The sequence below is a fragment of the Microplitis mediator genome, chromosome 9 (genome assembly GCF_029852145.1).
Source record: "Microplitis mediator isolate UGA2020A chromosome 9, iyMicMedi2.1, whole genome shotgun sequence".
In the NCBI taxonomy this organism is placed as follows: domain Eukaryota; kingdom Metazoa; phylum Arthropoda; class Insecta; order Hymenoptera; family Braconidae; genus Microplitis; species Microplitis mediator.
The window spans coordinates 12,027,110-12,048,523 of NC_079977.1; the positions used below are offsets into that span (position 1 = coordinate 12,027,110).

The following is a 21,414-nucleotide window of genomic DNA, read 5'->3' on the forward strand; positions in this document are numbered from 1 at the left end:
CACGTCAGGTTGACTTAATGATCAATAACTTTATTTTAATAAGGATATCTTGATGAGATCCCGATAACGAACTCGTCTGGCTTGCGCTAATGAGGCAAAACCCTATATTGACCTGACAAAGTCCTTATGGTACTTAAGGCAAATCAGGAAAAAATTTTATTCAGGTTAGGCACAGTTCTCTACGTCTTGAAAATGATAAAATCTTATAAAAGTTCGACTTACTATAAATTTACAGCAAAAATAAGACACTAGAAATTTTTTCAATTCACAATTTTATTATTAACAAAGCATAAATCAATTTAAAATAGATTAAGTTGAAAAGAAATAATTAATATCATTAACAATCAAGTACTTAGATGCGTTTTTTAAAATTTTTATTGTTTCATTGTCCACTGGTCTTCCTTTCCATTTTTTATTTTTATTATTTTTAATTTTATTACTTCATTTTTTTTACATTAATATTTAAATTGTTTTTTACGGCATTCCCTTCATTCTCTTTATTCTCTTCCATGCCAATTTCTGTAAATAAAAACAAGATATGTATTATTTAAGTCGTGTATGACGTAAATATTTCGTGTTTAAAATCGCTGCGATTGACTCTAATACTTCATACAATACTTAAATAAGAATCAACAGGAATACCATAGAAAATTTAAATTAGGTATTGTTAACAAAATTTAAAACAAACAAATAATTGATTAGATATATGAAAACTGATTCGCAAAAATTATTCTAAACAAGACAATTTTCGTGATATTTGAAATTTTATAACTCGGATCAAAGCTCGATACCAACGTTGAAATTTTTAGAGCTTTTTAGGATTTTAACAAAGAAACTTTTCTGAAAATTTGAAGCAAATCGAAGTTCCGAGAAAAAAGTAATAGCTGTCTGAAAATAGCGATTTTCGAAGAACTGATCAGCTTTGGATGGCCGTATATAAACAAAATCGGAGCAATTACGGTAAATTACCGTAGATATCAACAGAAGTCACCTACACAAAAAATATCAGCTGTTATTTATCCTTCTACTCTGAAAACTGTAGATATGAAAGGATTTTAAAAAAAGGAAAATTTTTGCGAAATCGGAGGTCCGGTTGGACGGTCTTAAATGGATCTGCCCATATATATAATAGGCTGTTTCGAAAAAAGTGACTATTATTTTTTTTTTATCGTGTACGATAATTAAAAATATACTTTACCTTCTTCTCCCATTTCGATCGTTGGATTGCCATGAGCTGCAAATGCTATAATAATAATAATAATAATAATAATAATAATAAAGTTTTTTTGAATTCCGCATTGTTTGCTAGTTATTTTTATTTTAATGTCAAGCTCTTAAAATCGATCAGAAGACTATTTTTTTTATGAGCTTGACATTAAAATGAAAATAGCTAGTTTCAAAAAAATTACTCCGCATGCGAAGTGAATTGGGAGTTTACTTTAGCGGAGTAATCTTAGAGTGACGCGCATTTTATTTCACTCACAATTCACTCCGGTCCAGAGTTTTAACATTTAAATGAATTTATATTAATTTATCTTAAACTGTTGAACAGTGTGTGTGTGCGTGTGTGTGTGCGTATCAGTTGATCAGTGATGTAATACACGAGTTTTTACTTCGATTTTACTCCGCTAATCTTTTACAGTGTAATAATGATAATAATAATAATAATATCGCTCGATAAAATTAAATCCAGCATATACTTCAACATATTTGTATTTTTCTTTGGGTACTTTCTCGTATTCTACGAAGAATATCATCTTTCACCGGCACCTGATCTTCATTGCCCCCATTTATATCATCATCTGACTCGTTTTCTGATGTTTCTTCTTCATATTCTATATCATCTTCTTGCTCATTCACTTCATTTTCAGATTCATTTTCAACTTCATTTTCAGACTCATTTTCAACTTCATTTTCAGATTCATTTTCAATTTCATTTTCAATTTTGCCATTATCATTTCCACGCTGTTCATCATTTTCAGATTCATTTTCAATTTCATTTTCAATTTTGCCATTATCATTTCCACGCTGTTCATCATTTTCACGCTTTTCATCGTTAATTTGGACGGTCGAAGTTTCATCTAAATTGCCTACGCACAGTAAAAAATTTTTCGTATTTGTGTAAAGAAAAAAGTATCTAATGTTCTAATTTAATTATTTATTATTTCGATATCTGGATCTTAAACACTAAAAATAAAATTTTTATTTACAATAGTATATTACACACTTAGGGCAGTAAAGTAAGGAATATATCTCAGATCACATGTAATTGTTGGCCGAGGCGAAGCCGAGACATGAACGAGTCCAGACATGAACAGACATGAATAGGCATGGGCAGGTATGATCAGGCCTGAGCGTATTTAACGCTTCAAACATGAACAGGTATGTACAGGTATGATCAGGCCCGAGCGTATTTAACGCTTCAGACATGAACAGACATGGACAGGTATGATCAGGCCTGATCCTGTCTAATTTCAGGCCTGACCATACATGTCAGGTTTGATCATTTTTTCCCGAAAAAGCAGAAGTTGAAAAAGAACGTTAGTTAAAAATTATACTCACTTCGACGGAAAGTTACAAGCTGTGTGGCGAATTCCAAAAATTGAGTCGGTGAAATAAGGCGCGAAGTTAATTGGTCATTAAGATCTTGGACCTTACAAGACTTGCGCCGATTTTCAATTTGGCCTCGTTGCCTTTTTTTTAATGCCATTATGGCCAAATATTCTCTGTAAGCAATATTTTGCTCTTCTACTAGTTTTCCTAAGGAAATACGACATAATTAAACATAAGTTGAATAATATAATGATGTAAATAATGAAAAATGATAATTTCTATCCCACACAGAAATTTTGATTTTGTAAGCTCACGATTCATGATTCATAATTCAAAACTCCAATGGTGTTGGCGAGGCCGTCAAAGATAGGAATGTTCATTTGATCAAGTAGACACGACAATAATTGAGAATTACGAAAAAATAAAATTTTGTTTTATTTTTAATCTCTCAAGAACGATCCTAACAATCGATTCTAAAATCTACTCAGCTGTAGAACTTGAAAAGACGCGCCAATTGACACCTCAACCATGTCAATCGGTTTATTTGTTCGAGAAATATCGTCGGAGAAAGAAATAGTAAAAAATTTTTTTTCACGAATATCTTTAAAATGACTGCACTAATCATTTCCAAAATTTAGTTAGCTCAAACACTCAGCAAAACGCGCTGACTGCTACATTGAACATCAAAATCCGTCAATCAATTAAAAAGATATCGACGATGAAGAGTTGAAAAAATAATATTTTACGTTATTTTCCCCGGATAAATCATTATATAAAGTACTGTTATGTGTTTGAGTTCGAAAAGCTCGTAAGAAAATCATTGGCATCAAAGAGTATTTTCGAGCTCTTTGAGTACTCACAACAATGTTTTCGAGCTCAAGGAGATCGTAAACAGCGGCAAGTTTTGGGGCTCATCCGTAGGGCCTACACCAATGCCCAGACTATTTTAATTGAAATAACGAGCAATCTAAAATTTCTGATGCGTACATTACGTTTATACAGCATCTATTATGTCTCATGTAATAAATAAAAGACACAGAATAAGGAATCACTGGTTTTGATATCTTTTTACGATTCAGTAAAGTTGGAGCTGTAAAATTATTGAGTTCTTGTAGCACACGTGCGTAAAGTAAAATTGTTAGTTAAGATAAAATAAATTGGGCATTGACGACACGACAGCCAGCACTAGAAATTCGAGTTCTTAAAGCAGGTGGCGCGAAAAAAATTAAGAATAGAAGTCGTGTATATTTACTTGTTAACTTCCAAATTGACGGGTGTTTTCCGAATTTGGCATTAAGATCGCGGTTCCACGACTCAGTGGCATTATTCGTTCGTCTAATATTATAAAATTGCGACCATTCTTCGGGCTCTCGAGCTTTGATCCACTGTTTAATGTAATAATTGAAGAACTTTTGCATCTTTTTAAATACTTCAGGGTTGTTGATGTTACCGATTATTGTACACAATGACTGTGGTATATTATTTGGTGGTAAGTAGGCTAACGCCATTAATTGCCTCAAAATTTCTTCAATTACGCCGTCTAAATCATTCTCACCAGTTGCATTGGAATGCTTTTTAGATAATGCACCTAGTCTACTAGCATTTTTGGTGAGAGCCTAAAAAAACAACGTATCTATTAATACCCAGGAAAAACGAATTATGTACGGATATATGGCTCACATTCTATTCATGGTCATATATGGTATAATCGGATATACTTATGCAAAACGTTAAAGAAACAGAAAAATTTTAAAAATTTGGAGTGATTTTTGGAAGGCTGTAACTTTTTGAAAAATAACCTATCAAGATCGTACTGAAAGCATTTTCAAATAGTATCACATGTATAATTAGATTTATGACTACATATTGTTAGATCTGATCAGACATGACTAATACAAATCCATGAATAATTAGATAAGGGTCTATAAGGATCCTTTTCGCTCCAATCATCAATATTTCTGCTACCAATGATTACATAGTAAATAAGAGGGGGGCTTTCGTAACTTTCATAAGTTCCCTACAAGACCCTTTCATAATTTTTTATTAAAAAAAATAAAGAAAAAAAAAAATTGGGTTTTATTTTTTAATTTATTTGAAATTTTTTGTTTTTTTAATTTTTCGGAAAATTTTCAACTTTCCGCTAAGAAAATTGGACATTTTCAAAAATTCTGGAAGTTATTGGTTTCGGTCCGACTTTTGAAAATCGAATTTCTATCAGATCTTCACGTTTTGAGGTTCTAAGAAGTTATTCTGACTAATTTGGAGATGATGTCCGAGTGTATGTGTTTGTACGTACGTAAGTACGTATGTATGTAAATATTCATAACTCTTGAACGGATGAACCGATTTTATTCGTCATGGTGGCATTTGACGCGGCTTGTTAATTTCTACAAGCTGTGAAAATTTGAGCTTGATCGGTAGGGTGGTGCGTTCGGAGATATTCTAAAAAGAAAATTTTTTCCAAAATGTTTTTGTTTTTTAGATAACTTCTAATGTGCTTGATGGATTGATACTAAAATCTAATCAGCTTTAATACTTCATAAGCTGCGTCGAATGCCACCTCAACCATCTAAACCAGTTCATTCGTTCAAGAGAAACCGTTAAGGAAAGAATTCAAAAAAAATTTATTTTTTATTTTTATTGAAATTTCTCAAAAATGACTAGATAAATCAATTTCAAAATCTGATCAGCTTTAGAACTCTATAAATCACGTCACTTGCTACCTCAACTGTCTTAATTGGTCAATTCATTTGAGAGATATCGTTTGAGAAAAAATGGTCAAAAACGTTTTTTTTTTTAAACAATGGTATACAAAAGTATTTTCGAGCTTTTCGAGCTCGAAAATGTATTCACAATTTTTTCGAACTCAAAGAACTCGAAAACAGCGGGAAGTTTTGGGGCTGGCCCGCAGTGTCAACCAGTAGACTGTTTTTTTTTTACTCTTTACCTTACATTAACTGACTAACTAACGCAAAAATAGACGAATAGTTGGAAAAAAATAATTTTTTCATTCAGATGATGATTACACAATTATAAGAACAAAACTTGTTCCTTTAATTGTTTTATAAAATTTTGATTGATTGCCCCGGAAAAATAGTTTCATGGATCACTTTAAAAATTTACAGTGTATTTTTAAGAAGCATTAAAGACATTCTAGCCTAACTACAATAATAATATAATAATAAGTACTTGGCAATAGTGGAAGAAGCACAATTGGATTCTGACGTCTTTGATGACATTTTTCAGGGCGTTTCGGCTGGCTAATTCGAAATCCAAATGGATTATAGGCTGCAGCGATTTAATTTCTGGGCATAGGTTGTTAAATAAAAATTTGAAAACCTTTTCATAAGCAGTTGTTTTCTTCGACTTCATCGAAAAATACATAAAGGCCACTGCCTGTGGTTTAAATCATGTAATAATTTCAATTAATAGATATTTATGTAATTTAATTGCAAAATGGCAGTTTACTGACAGTTACGATGTTGCGACATAAGCCTACATGAAAAAAAATAGATGCTGCAACAGGATATTTTCTGTGGAATCAATAGGATAACGAACAAGTTTCATGCACTAATTTTTTTGTCCGTATAGTGGAATTTCAAAATTTGAAAAAACAATTCAAATTCTAAAATTTAAATTATTATTCGAAATTTAAATTTTCTTTCAAAGTTTTAATGTTTTTTAACATTTGAATTTTTTTTCCAAACTGAATTTTTTTCAAATTTTGAAATTATATTATACTCACAAAAATAATTAGTACACAAAACTTGTTCCTTATCTTAGTGTTACCATAGAAAAAATCCTGTTACTCCCACAAGATGTATTCTGTTGCTGTCACATGAAAATCTTGTTGTTTCCGGAGGACTGCGTCCTGTTGCAGTACCTATTTTTTTTCCGTGTAACGTTCGTGATGCATGTCTACGAACATGAAAGTATGGCGCATGAGCCGGAAGCGTTAAATTATACGAGTTTTTGTTAATAAGCGTATGAAATATGTAGTAAACGTCGTACAATCGTCTCTGCCTGGAACACCATTTTACAACCAACTTTCATACTATATTTTTTGTAACACATACTCGAAATGTACACTCTTAAGCGCCTATAGTCGAAGTTTAATAATTTGAGATAAGACACAATGGGTCATAAAGATACCTTGACCTAATCATTCGAATAGTGACGTCATCAGTGGGTCAAAAAATCTTTAATAGTTACATGGAGGATTGCTTGCATGTAAAAAACATTGCAGTAACTCATTGTATCATATTGTGATAAGGTTTTTCATTATAATCTAAGCACCTTTTATTATCTGCGGCAAGAGACATGTCATCTATAGGAATTTAGAAACGTACTTTTCGAGTATTTTTTTCAAAACGTTATGAATATATTGAGTACAATTCCGTATAAAACGTTCGTTGTCTAGTCAATCTTACAACTCGAGTCTTATACACTATCGCACTTGATATATAAGTAACTATTTAGTTACTATTGCTCCGAAATATTAATTTGAGAGAAACAGAAGTTATATAAATATATATTTATTAAAAGATAAAGATAATTTTGTTCGGAATTTATTATAAATAAAACTCTTATTTAAATATAATAACAAACATGGAAGTAAATTAAATTGTTAGAGTAGTGTGAGTAATATTTTGATATATGTTCATCATATATGATATTTTCATGCAACCCAGACAGCATTCAAGTCGGAATGACTGCTTTATGACGTCTTTTTGAAGGCGTCCTCAAGAAGTCTTATAATGACTTCTTAAAGGTGTCATTTTTAAGAATTCTTAATTGAGAGTTCTTGAAGACTCCATAAATAAGACGTCAGTTTTGTGAGGACTAAATGTATTATATTTTTAACTTCTTTATGAAGTCAAAATTAGGAGCTCCTTAAAGATGTCATGATAAATTCATACTGAAGTCTTATTTGCGAAGTCAGAAAAAAGAACTCTTTGAGAACTCTTTTTAAAGACGTCTTACTGAGTTCGCTAGGTGGCTCATTCAACATCTTGAGAACTTCTTAAAGACTTCTTTAAGATGCTAATGAGACGTCCAAATCATAAATAGGAATTCATTCAAAAATCGAGACGTCATTTTGCTATCTGGGAAGAAAGCCGCAAAGTAAAAACTCGGCCGCAAAATTTTATTTTGCGGGCTGAATTCGGTAACGAAGATGCTTCAAATTAAATTTTTGGAGCATTTGTAACAAAAAAACATTATATAAATATAGAACTCACATGATTTCCTTTATATATTTGTATTGTCATGAACTGGCGGGGTTTAATCGAATTTGGGATAATATTGAAAGTAGAATCGATAGAAAATTCCAATTCCCCTTTTACGGCATTTTTGAGTGTCATTTTCATATAATTTAAATCATAAAATACTACAGAAGTCTCATTACTAGTCTCAACTTTTTTTACATCTAACTTTCCGTTATTGTAAGTTAATAGAGAGCTCCACTGATCATTACTCAAGAAATCAACATACTCATCAAAATTTTTGGGCTGCGGAGGTACAACCCTTCTGCGACACCTATGCATGCTTGTCTTTTTATTCTCATAGGAAACAGCTTGAGTCTTAGGATGTCTGTGTTGAATTAAGTCTTTAATTAAAATAACGTAAAAATATAGCATATAGGTGCGGATTGCATTGAAATCCAGATCACTCCGAAATCACTCTACACGGAAAGAAAATTATGGCAGCGGTTCCCATAATTTTGTGAAATTTTTTCCTATACTATCATAGGAATTACGGCCATAAATTATGGGAGCGGTTCCTATAATTATAGGAATGATTCCCATAATTATAGGAATAGTTCCTATAATTATGGGAATGATACCCATAACACTATAGGAATGGTTCCTATAATTATAGGAATGGTTCCTATAATTTATAGGAATACATTCTATAATATTATGGGAATCATTCCTATAATTTATTGGAATGGTTCCTATAATTTATAGGAACCATTCCCATAAATTATAGGAACCATTCCCATAATATTATGGGAATGGTTCCTATAATAGTATGGGAACTATTCCCATAATATTATGGGAATGATTCACATAATGCAATTGGAATGGTTCCTATACCATTATGGGAATCATTCCCATAATATTATGGGAATAGTTCCCATACTATTATAGGAACCATTCCTATAATATTATGGGAATGGTTCCCATATTATCATGGAAAAATTAATTTAAAGAAGTGTGGTAATCACTTCTACAATACACAGAAATATTATTAAACATAAAAACAAAAATTCAAACATTGAAAAAAAAAATCGTATTTGGCAAAAAAACATTAAAATTTTTAATAAGAATTTTTTGTCAGCACAAAACATTCAAGAAAATTTAAATTTTGGGAAATTTCTACACTATTGTGCAAAAAAAAAATTTTATGATATTATAGGGATGGTTCCCATAACATTATGGGAACCATTCCCATATCATTATGGGAACCATTCCCATAATGGTATGGGAACTATTCTCATACTATTATGGGGATGGTTCCCATAATATATGGGAACCATTCCTATAGTAGTATAGGTACTATTCCCATACCATTATGGGAACCATTCTCATAATGCATAGGAAAACTTCCCATAATTTTCTTCCCGTGTACTGAATGAACAAACTTCCTTTTAACTGTACTCGGAATTTTTTTTTGAAACTTCGGAACTCCGAGTGACAAAGTGAATTCGGATTTAAATTAAATCTGTATCCACTATTAATTTACGTTTGATTTTTCACGAAGTATTTATTTATTCATTTATTATTGAATTCATTTCTTTTCTCATTTACTTATTTGTTTACTTTTTTTTTTCATTTTCTTATTTATGTGTATATCGATTAATTTTTTATTTTCCCTATTTATTTTTCTATGTATTGTTTATTTCGATATTTATTAATATTGTAAAAAATTTTCGGAGTAAACGCGGATTAAATTCTTAGTAAACGTGGAGAGGATGACTGTTTTTTTATTCAATCCCTTCTGAATGAAACTGATTCCTATATGGAGTTGATTTTGATATTATAACTCTGGATTGGAGCAAATATGAATTGCATTGAAATTCAAATCACTCTTAAATCCCCTTGCTGAAAAAACAAAGTTTCTATTAACTCTGTATGTGGAGTGTTTTTTTTTTTTCAAAACTCCGGAAATCTGAGTGACGAAGTGAGTTTTACTCCAAGGAGATTACATAAACACACAGTCATCCACTCCGCATTCACTCTAAATTTAATCCACGTTTACTCAGCAAATTTTTGACAGTGTACACAAAAAAGTAAAATTAAAAAAAAAAGAAAATAAATAAGTAAACAAAAGAAAAAACACATCAAATGGTTAATAAATAAATTTATAAATGAATAAATAACTCTAAAAATAAAAAAAAACCTCTAAATGTATAAGGAAAAAAAAAAAATATACTTAAAGATAAAAAAATTTATACATAAATAAGAAAATCATAAAGAAAGTAAAGAAATAAGTATACAAAAAATGAGATTAAATGATAAATAAATAAAAAAATACTTTGTAAGAAATTGCTGAAAGTAATTTTATTGCGATAACGAAACGATTGCAAGCTGATTTTTTTGTAATTGTGATTAGTTTAAGTAATATTATCGAAAAATTATACGAAAAATTACGCTTTTTTTTCAGTTTTCCCGGATATTTTATATATCAACTCTCTAAACATGAATTAATGAAAATTTCATTAATTATATTAGTGAAGCAGTATTCACTTCATAATCAGTGTATTTCAACAATAAATTAGTGAATCTTCACTAATAAATTTAGATCGATAATTTTCACTAGCAAATTTATGATTTTCACTAATGATCTAGCATTATTTTCATAATTTCTACAAGTGAAGTTATTATGCAATTCTTAATAGTATATCTTATATTACTTTATGACAAATAGTAAATATTATTTGTCGGATTCAATACGATTCGGTCTTTCGAACTATATAGTTTTTTTTATTATATTTTTGTCACCATATTTTTATGCCATCGTACTAATTTAACGAGTTAGTTTTACTAATCCAAATAAGATAAAAGACCCAGTTATTTACCCTGGCCCAGTTTCTGACCTTTTCAAGTTTTTTCTTACTTACTTAAAAAACTATAACTTTAAATAGAAAATAAATTTTTTCTTAATTTATTGTAATTTATTTTGAGCCTAATTAATGGCAATTTAAAAAACATAGAAAATATTAACTGAATAAAAACAAATATTTTAGCCATAAGTAGCTGAGGAAGCCATTTCTTAAGTAGAGTTTAAACAGTTTACGTTAGGAGGTACGACGATTGAATTTGTGCACTAATTATCATGTAAGTAAAAAAATTTAACTAAACATAGATAGATCGATCAATACTTAATTAAAATTTATTTTAATACATTTACACTTATCCAAAAAATTAAAGGAACAAGAAAATTTTATAAATTTTTTAGTGATTTTTGGAAGGCTGTATTTTCGTGAAAAATGATCGTATCGAAAAAAATAAAAAAGCAAATTGAAGCTTAAAATCTCTACTTCAAAGATCTCCCAGCAAAATATTTTTTTGAGCCACAGGTTTTGCGGAATCATAAAAAAAGGACGAGACAAAATTTTTCTAAATTTTTTGGTTTTGTTTTTTAGGTCTACGGGGCCGGGAAAAATTTTTTCGAAAAAAACCAATTCATGCCTCGTTTAGGAAATTTATTCAGCAACAATTTGCTTTTTTTCATTTCTCTGTACGACAATTTGCTGCTGAGATATCAGCCTTCAAACGAAAAAGGATCCTTTTGCAAGTAATGGTCACACAGTAATTTAAAGGGCAGTTTAATAAACTTGAATAAGTTCCCTACAAGCTACATTTTCGATTTTTTCAAAAAAAAAATTTTTTTCATCCTTGATATCCATTTGAAAAATCCACAAAAAATAGCCATTTTCTGGTTTTTTAGTCAACTTATCGCTACTCTGTAAATATTTATAAAAAAATAATGTTTCCAGGTAATTTTACAGCTTAATGTACCCCCAAAAACCCTGGAAATTTTCAGATTGATCCATTGAACCGTTTGTCCAGACCGATTGCTCAAAGTTTTACAAAACAATTAAAGGAACAAGTTTTGTTCCTTAATTTGTGTAATCATTACCAAAATGAAAAAATTAATTTTTTTTGGATTTTCTTTCATTTTTGCGTTAGTTATTTAGTACAGGTAAGGTAAAGAGGAAAAAAAAAACTTTTCCAAAAAACGAGACCAAACAAGAATTTTTTTACATTTTTTTTTTTACGTTTTATACGGAGGGTTATTTTTTTTTTCGTTTTTCGGAAAAAAATTTTTTTTTTTTCCTCTTTACCTTACATGTACTAAATAACTAACGCAAAAATGAAAGAAAATTCAAAAAAAAATTAATTTTTTCATTTTGGTAATGATTACACAAATTACGGAACAAAACTTGTTCATTTAATTGTTTTGTAAAACTTTGAGCAATCGGTCTGGACAAAGGGTTCAATGGATCAATCTGAACATTTCCAAGGTTTTTTGGGGTACATTAAGCTGTAAAATTACCTGGCAACATTATTTTTTTTATCAATATTTGCAGAGTAGCGATGAGTTGACTAAAAAACCAGAAAATGGCTGTTTTTTGTGAATTTTTCAAATGGATATCAAGGATAAAAAAAAATTTTTTTTTGAAAAAATCGAAAATGGAGCTCGTAGGGAATTTATTCAAGTTTATTAAACTGCCCTTTAAATTACTGTGTGACCATTACTTGCTGAGATATCAATTATCAAAGACAAAAGGATCCTTTTTCATTTGAAGGCTGATATCTCAGCAGCAAATTGTCGTACAGAGAAACGAAAAAAAGCAAATTGTAGCTGAATAAATTTCCCAAACGAGTCATGAATTCGTTTTTTTTAAAAAGTTTTTCCCGGCCCCATAGACCTAAAAAACAAAACCAAAAAATTTAGAAAAATTTTGTCTCGACCTTTTTCTTATGATTCCGCAAAACCCGTGGCTCAAAAAAATATTTTGCTGGAAGATCTTTGAAGTAGAGATTTCAAGCTTCAATTTGCTTCTTTAATTTTTTCGATACGATCATTTTTCACGAAAATACAGCCTTCCAAAAATCACTAAAAAATTTATAAAATTTTCTTGTTCCTTTAATTTTTTGGATAAGTGTATAAAATATATTAAAATGAGTTTTGTTGTTGAAATTTGAGGGTCAATAACTAGGCTTAATTTTAGAGGTATGGTGGAGTTGTTGACCCTAAAATTATAACTTACTGCAAGCGAGGTTATCTGTTTAATTACATGTCTATAAAATGTAAAAACAGCAATATTTATAATTTTCTTAAATTATTTTCTACTATTATTCATAATGTAGTGATAAATTAACATTTAATATTCGTTTTTAAAAATAAACGATCATAATTAGATCTTGAAAGTACATATTCTTGGAGTGATGAAATGATTGTAAAAATAATGTCTATTTCAATAGTAATTAAATTGTTATGACTCTTTTAGTTAAATAATATTGTTATTATGAAAAAATTAATTTTTTCATTGTTTTTTTATTCAAGAGTTTAAAAAAAATGACAACGAGCTACGATGAAAAATTACGAGAACAGGCGTTAGCTAAAGTGACTTTAATTATTTATATTTTAAATATTTAAAAATTATGTTTTTGTTAGAATAAATATTTAATTTATTTATCTAAATAATAGTTTTAATTTATTGAAACATGATAAGTACTTCATAACCTTATTATGGTTTGTGTAATTTGACGGTCAGAAACTAGGCCACTGTGAGGGTCAGAAACTGCGACCTGAAAAATTCTGAGGGTCAGGAACTAAGTCTCTGAATGTCAATTTTTAAAACATCAATTTAAATTATTAATTCAATTGAAATAATTATTTTACGCGTATGACTTTGTTTGACAAATCATAAACTAGTCCATAGAATTATTATTTTTCTCATTAAATTAAATCTTACATTCATTATCATATTATAACCCCAACCGGCACTCTAAAAAGGTCAGAAACTGGGCCCCTTACCTTAGTACTTTACACTACTTAAATCAGTGCAATAGTCATACTTTATGTTCAGTGAATTTAACTTACTGAATTCGTGGTTTGATTTCTCTGCTTTGAGACTTGACATTCACTTATTAAATCAGTGGATTCTTATATTCACTTATTGAATCAGTGAATTCAAATATTCACTTATCAAATCAGTGAAATCTAATATTCACATATTCATTTAGTGAATAGTCACTAATTCTGCGTGGTCCGATTGTAGCATTGACAAAAAGTGAATATTCACTTGGAATTAGTGAAAAATCACTAATTTATGTTTAGAGAGAATGATATGACGTGATTTAAAACTCATTCAAGTTTCGAATTTAATCGTATTTATCGATTTTTTTTCGAATTCATTAAACTAAATCGTAAACAAAAATTCAAAAACCGCTTGTTGGAGCTTGAAGACATCAAAATTCCGAATGTATTAAAAGATGTTGCCGAGCTGTACGAGCTCGAATGTGTGTTGCGACAAAAGTGTTTTCGAGCTCGAAAACAGCGGAAAGTTTCGGGGCTGGTCCGCAGGATCAACCCTTTTTAATTTTTTTTTTTTGCTTTTACATTCAAATTTATTTATTTATTCCGTTATACGTTCATTTATTAATGATTCTTTTTTTTTATTTACTTATTTTATTATTTTTTTTTAATTTTACTCATTTATCTATTCATTATTACTTCTATGTTTTTTTAACTTATACATTCAAATATTTTTTTTTTTTTTTGTTATTTATTTATTTATTCGTCTATTTTTTTCGACTTACTTATTTAGTTATTCATTAATGTATTTGTTTATGTACTTAATTCTATACTTATTTATTACTGATATTTATCATTGAATCAATTTATTTTTTAATTTACGTATTTGTTTAATTCTTTTTAATTTTAACTATTTTTATTTTTAGTTACTTAGTTATTCATTAATTTATTAGATTATTAACGTATTTATTTACTAATTTATTTATCATTGAATCAATTTATTTTTTAATATACATTAGAGTGATCCAAAAAAAACATTTTTCATTTTTTTTTCAAGAGCTATTATCTCAAAAGCTTTTCTTAAGTATAAGAAAAATTCCCTCCAAAGCGCAGCTTGATATCTCAATTCTTCAAGAAGCTCAATACATTTATATTTTCCTATTTAAATAACACGTGAAAAATTTTTTTTTTACGTTTTCATTCCGTAAAACTACGAAAAAATTTTTCTCTGAATTTTTGATCAATTATTCTTGTAGGAAATTTAATTCTCTACAAAAAAGTATTGAATTAGTTTTTTCGTAATCCTAACGGGTAAAAAGTTATTGAGCTTTAAATATTCGCAATAAAAGAAAATTTAATTAGATATGAAGACAATTAAATTCAGTATCCATCCGCAAGTACTAGCTTTAATTGAAAAATATAATGAATTTGGGAGAAAAGGTGAAGATCAGAAACAATGTCTGTTAAAAATAGTTGCTGATCATAGGAAAAAATTTCCAAAATGTAATAAGAAAAATTATTCATAATTATATAAACGATTATTAAATTATTTAATTATTATAAACAGTTTAGAGTTTGATTAATTTCGAAATAAATACATGCAGTCACCAAAAAAGTTTTAAAAAAGTTAAAAATTATTTCAAATCTATAAAAATTAAATAAATTATCTAGTAATGGTGTCAATTCCATTAAAGAGTTGCTCTAAAACTATCTTCCTTCAAATGTACTTAGTAACGAGTACTTAAAGCTCAATAACATTTTAACCGTTAGAATTACGAAAAGACTATTTCAATACTTTTTTGTAGAGAATTAAATTTCCTACAAGGATGATTGATGGAAAATACAGAAAAATTTTTTTTTCGTCGTTTTACCGGATGAAAACGTAAAAAAAAATTTTTTACGTGTTATTTAAATGGGAAAATATAAATGTATTGAGCTTCTTGAAGAATTGAGATATCAAGCTGCGCTTTGGAGGGATTTTTTTTTATACCTTAGAGAAGCTTTTGGAATAATAGCCAAAAAACTTTTTTTTTTTGGACCACTCTAATATACATACTTATTTACTTAATTTTAGATTTTACTTATTTTTTTTTTATTTATTTATTTATTTATTCGTCTATGTTTTTCTACTTATTCATAAATTTATTTATTTACTTATTTATTCTCATGAGTTCTTTTATAAAGAGAGGAAGGGTGCGAACTTGTTCAGGGTGTCATCAAAAACTTTTTTCAAGTTTTCACCACTCGATGAGGATGTTGTTTTGAGCTCTGCGTGAAAAGCTCTATCCTCCGCCAAGGTCTCATTTTTATCATGGTTGTGAATACCTAATACTTCTCCAATATTTCCATCTACATCCATACTACAGCGAACTTTGAATGGTAAATATGGAGGAGTAGATGAACACCTTTTTCGGTTTAAACACTCAAGGATTCTACCAAAATTATAATTAAAAAAAAAATTTGCTATGAGCTCGATGTCATCGTTATAAATTAGAGACACATATATATACAATATATACTTACACGACAGGTTTACCTCTCCTATATGCATAGTAATTGATATTAAGCGCATAACCGTTTATTATTTTTTTTTCCCCCACAAATAAACTTTTCAATTTTTTTTTTTGTTTCATCAGATAATTTGTCCCTACTTCTAGTGGGCTTAGGCTTAGGTGCAGACATGATAACAAAAGTCCCGAAAGAAAATTGTAAATAGATGGAAAAAAAAGTAAAAAATATAAAAAGAATATAATATAAAACACAATATGAAGAAGAACAATATACAATAAATTATTAATAAACTGATTGCATAAAATTTTTACGGGGACGCAGAGCACTTTCAATGAAATTTGCAATGACACTAATGACATTATTTGCTAAAAAAAAGATTTGTTGATTGACGTTGCTAGGTAACGGATACTTAGAAATATACAATTAACAACGATTAAGGCGTGTGGTTGCTTGTGGCTTTCGCTACTCGGAGCATCGCCGTTTCATTAAGCAATGCGTAAAGCTCTCTCTCCTTCTTTAAAATATATCTGTTTTTATTTATTAATTTAGTTTTAGATTTATATATTCATTTTTTTATATCCGTTTATTTATGTATTAACTTATATTTTTAGTTACTTATATTTTTATTTACTTGTAAATATATTTATTTAACTTTTTATCTACTGATTTTTATTTCTATTTTACTTACTTATTTTTATTATCGTTATTTATTTAAATAATGATTTCATTATTTACTTTTTAATATATATGGGGTATTCCACGCCAAATCGACCACTTTTGACCCCGACCCCTTTCGATTTGGCTGAAAGTTTTTCATCGTTTTCTACCCTATGAAAAACGTTTCTCATAATTTTTTCAAATTTTTTTTCCCACCCAAAAAAAAGTTATTAGAGAAGATTTTCTTTTTCTATAGAAAATTTAATTAGTATGAGATCATAATTGTAATTGCTATTACGATGGTGTCACGATCAGAGTGAGTGAAGGCGACGGGCGAAAGGGTTGTTTTAATTTATTATTTAATATCAGAATACCGAATTACCTCGTTCTATAACTCAACCAAGGAGTTCGATTGAACCGTCACGTGGCTAGTGTGAGAACATAAGGATGATTGGCCACCGATTATTAATTTATAAGTTATAATGTGAAATTATTTTTATTCTGTCATCCAACCAAGGAATTCGGCTCACGTGGCTGATATAAGAATGTTATAATTTCGTATCGTTTATAACTTATTTGTCTATTCGTACCGAGCGGATGTACTATAGACATGTCCCGTTCAATGACCTGCGTGGCGTTAGGGTAGGTCCGGGATTTCTGAGCGAGAGGGATGTTGGGTCGGTGAATATGGGCCCTCGAGAAGACCGTGTTCTTTCTCTGTCTTACTTAAATTTACTATGACTCAAATTACAAGCACTTGAATGCCGGAGAAAAAGGATAGTAAATGAAAAGACGAATGTATATAAAAAAAAACATGTGTAGTATATTGATAAGTTAAATTTTACATAAAAATATTATAATTTTTAGACTTACCCAGAAGGGTTGATATACCTGCACACACACTCACTCCAAATTCACCAATTTGAATTTGTGCACACAGGAATTTACAATGTTTATGACAGTTTTATTGAGATTCACAGGTTGAATCTATTCAAACGAACGCACTGCACGCTGAACCGAAAGGCCGGCTTTGCCTTCGAGTGAATTTGCTATGATTTTTAGGGTTTTATTAGCGAAATCAACTATTCCTGAACAAGGACTCCAATTTGGACGTCACGTGAAAGGGTTTAATTAATTTTAATGCGAACTCAAATGATTTTATTTTAGGTATCCAACCTAGGAGTCCAGATGCCTAAGCGTGTAGGACCTCACGAGGAAAGGTTTTAAAAATAAAATTTAAGTCGCGTAATTTATAATTTTTAGTAAAAGAATCGAGTTGCGATTATCGATCTAGGAGTCCGGTTGTGGAGCGTCACGAGAGCGAATTTTGAAGTCGACTCAGTGAGTCTTACTCGCGGATGGATCCGACAAAGGTTTTAATTAAAAAGTAAAGACTTTTGATGTTAAATTTCAATATTCAAGTCCGTTTATCGATCTAGGAGTCCGGTTGCCTAGGCTGTGGACCGTCACGAGAACGAATTTTGGAATCTTGCTCGCGGATAGATCCGACAAGGGTTTTAGTTGCGGCGGTAATGACTTTTAGATGTTGAATTTTAAAAAAAATAAAAGAATCGAATTGCGATTATCGATCTAGGACCCCCGATTGCCTAGGCGTGGAGCGTCACGAGAACGAATTTTGAAGTCGACTCAGTGAGCCTTACTCTCGGATTTAGATAGATCCGACAAGGGTTTCGGTAGTAGAAGTAATGACTGACTTTGAGTATTTTTCCTGGGTTTATATATGAAAAGGTTTGAAAGAAAAGTAAGACCGAAGATGAAATAAAGAATGGGTTAAAGAAAGAGGAAAAATTATATATAAGGGTTTGATTTTTGAGCAGCTGAGAATGACATATTTATTGCGGGAATTCTTGGTATTTTGTAGTAAACAAGATATGAAATAGAAAAATAAGTCCGCGGTGGGTTGTTCGAAAATAACTTTTATAAAATATATGATGACATTTGCTGAGAAATATAATTAAAAATTTGAGAGAAAAGTTTTTCTATGGTGGTAAAGGGGGAAGTGAGGATCCGCGGGGAATCGTGGGATTTTTAAAAACGACATCTCTTTGACAAATATATGATGATTTTTATGGTCAACAGATTTTTGTACTCTAGAAAAATATAATTAAAAGAAAAATAAAATTGAGAGGAAAAATTTGGGTGATAGAAAAAGAACAGAGATGTTCTGCAGGGGACCATGTAATTTTTTAAAGACAGCGTCTCTCTGACAAATTTATGACGACACTTGTTACCAGTATTTTAGACGGTTCTGAGAAATGTAATTAAAAATTAAGAGAAAAATAAAATTCGAGAGAGATTTGTACATTAGAAAAGAAATAGTAAGGATCCGCTGAACAGCGGAACCTATTGGTAACAGATGTTTTAACTGGAAAAGTCGTAAAAATTTGAGTCGAGCTAAAACAAGGAAATGCTTTGACATATTTATTAAGACTTTTACGATGACGAGGGACTCGCGGTCGCGGAAGACCCAGAGAAATCCTTGCGTGGGACATCTGGAAAACATTGAATCAGCAGGTTCTTCGTAAGGGACCGGCCATAGCGATGCAGCTGTGCGTATTATTTTCTATTTGCTTGTTTCTTTTAATCTTGTAACTTCACCGTTCATACTTGTACACTTGTCTGTGGGAATTCAGAGCAAACTCAAAATATGTCAGTACCCATATACGGGCAACATAAATATATATATATATATATATATTTATATAATGTAAACACATGTACATTACGCATGTACGTATCTTGATGCATTATTGTATTCTGGTGAGTGTGCTCCGAATTCTCCAGATTAATTTTATATAAAAATAAAAATGAAAAATTTTGAACTTAAGGTTCGATTGAGTGGTGACTAAGGTGTACCGATTGTTACATCTCTACCCCCAGAGTCGTCATCGCCCTCGATGACTTTAATTTATGCAAATTTTGCTTAAATACAAGTGAATGAGTATAGGTCAACGTGAATCACCAATCAATAGTTTTAAATTACGTTATTTGTAACAATTATGTTTAATGATTGGAGGAATCCTTGGACCTTGGGCGGTAGTTGTCGATGGCTTGGCACATGTGTTGGCTCTTTCTCTCTCTTTCTTAGGGGACAGTGCATCTAAGGGTGTTGGTGGCACATTTGTAATTTTCTTAGTATTACTTTGTAGGCGTTGTTTTAGGCGTTTTCGTTTTCTCAATTTTGGGGTAGTGGGAAAATTTTAAACTTCGATTGGTTCTTCTTGGATCCTACCCTTGTGAATCCTTGAATCCTTCGTGGATTTAAATACCCGTAATTTTTTTGTAAGCATCATTATCAAGGTTACTTCTCGTCGTGACAAGTGTAAACCGGTGAATAGAAGAAATGGCCTTTGTCATTAAATCTGAAGTCGTCGAGTTGCCTGAAGAGGTTATCGTTCAGGGTGACGTTGATTATGAGCAAGTTAGGACTGAAACTCAGTCCATTGTGGAGGTAATTATTATTATCAATCAATTATGTTAAAGAAAAATTTCTCGTTCTTTTTAATTATTATATATATCATTTTTTTTTATCCATTTATCTCTATTTATTTTGATTATATATTTATTATTTTTCCTTTTACAGCAGTTACTCCGGCAGAACGAGTTACTGCAGCAGCAGCAACAACAGTTGGAGCCGCAGTTACTTGATTCAGCTCCAAGGAGGCGCTCCAATGAGGGACCTGGGGAATTAGATCCGCTTGACGTCTCTTCCTTGGTGGCTGAGGAGCCGGTGGACTTGTCATTGTCGGAGAATCAGGCTATCGAGGAGCCGGTTCCTTCAACATCAGGGAATATCCTATTGAGGGGCTTGTTGGCTCTGCCAGTTCGGCCAAGAGCTCCTTATACTCGCTGGGTGCGATGCCCAGCTCCAGCAGAAATCCAATCGGCGCCTGAGGTGCAGCAGGTAAATTTATTTATTTATGTTTATATGATATATATATATACACACATACATAACATATATGTATATACACAATATGATATAATTTTGTATGTTTTCTCCTTTTTCTTTTTCCCTTTTTCTTATGCTGTTTGTTTTTCTTTAGGAACATTTGTCCAAGAGGAAGCGGTCCGATCCGGTAACCGGTGGCGGTCAGGGTGCTCCTGCTACGGGGATTCGTCCTCAATTAACGAAGTACCTGCAGCATTCCGGGGTTCGGGTTATTTGTGGTGACACAATGGCGGTGAGCGTGCCCTTCCGGGTGACGTTCGTGGAGGGTCATACCTTCCCGATCCCTTTCACGGATCCACTGGTGGGCCTATTGTCACCCATGACGTCGGTGGAGGCGAGCTGGTTGGTGGCGGCTATGCCTTGGCCTCTAATGCACCAGTTTATTTTTGAGTCGCTGCTGGCGGTAAGTTTATTTATTTCCTTATACACACATACGCATACATATACATATATCTTATGATTTTCATTTTGTTACAGTTGATAGTGGGCATGTGTCCCATGCATTTGTGGGAGCTGGCGGAAACATCACCTCCCCGTGTCCGGATAATCCTCGAGGAGCTGTGGGATCAATGTTCCTCGCGAGTGTCCCGCTGCGTGTATTGCGGCAATGGTCGCCAGCAATGATTTTAGAATATATTTTCCTACATATGTATATATATATGTATTAT

At 30.9% G+C, this 21,414-nt stretch overlaps 1 protein-coding gene across 1 annotated transcript; it reads right to left on the reverse strand.

Annotated features, from left to right (window-relative positions):
* Positions 1–364: 364 nt before the first annotated feature.
* LOC130674683 (putative uncharacterized protein DDB_G0289963) lies at positions 365–16,443 on the reverse strand. Its single transcript, XM_057480087.1, has 6 exons — positions 16,129–16,443; positions 3,806–4,169; positions 2,563–2,760; positions 1,701–2,090; positions 1,199–1,243; positions 365–519 (listed from the first exon to the last, which is right to left on the reverse strand). Exons 2-4 carry the CDS (start codon positions 4,059–4,061, stop codon positions 1,702–1,704), a joined length of 843 nt encoding a protein of 280 aa, XP_057336070.1. The 5' UTR covers positions 4,062–4,169; positions 16,129–16,443; the 3' UTR covers positions 365–519; positions 1,199–1,243; position 1,701.
* Positions 16,444–21,414: the final 4,971 nt, after the last annotated feature.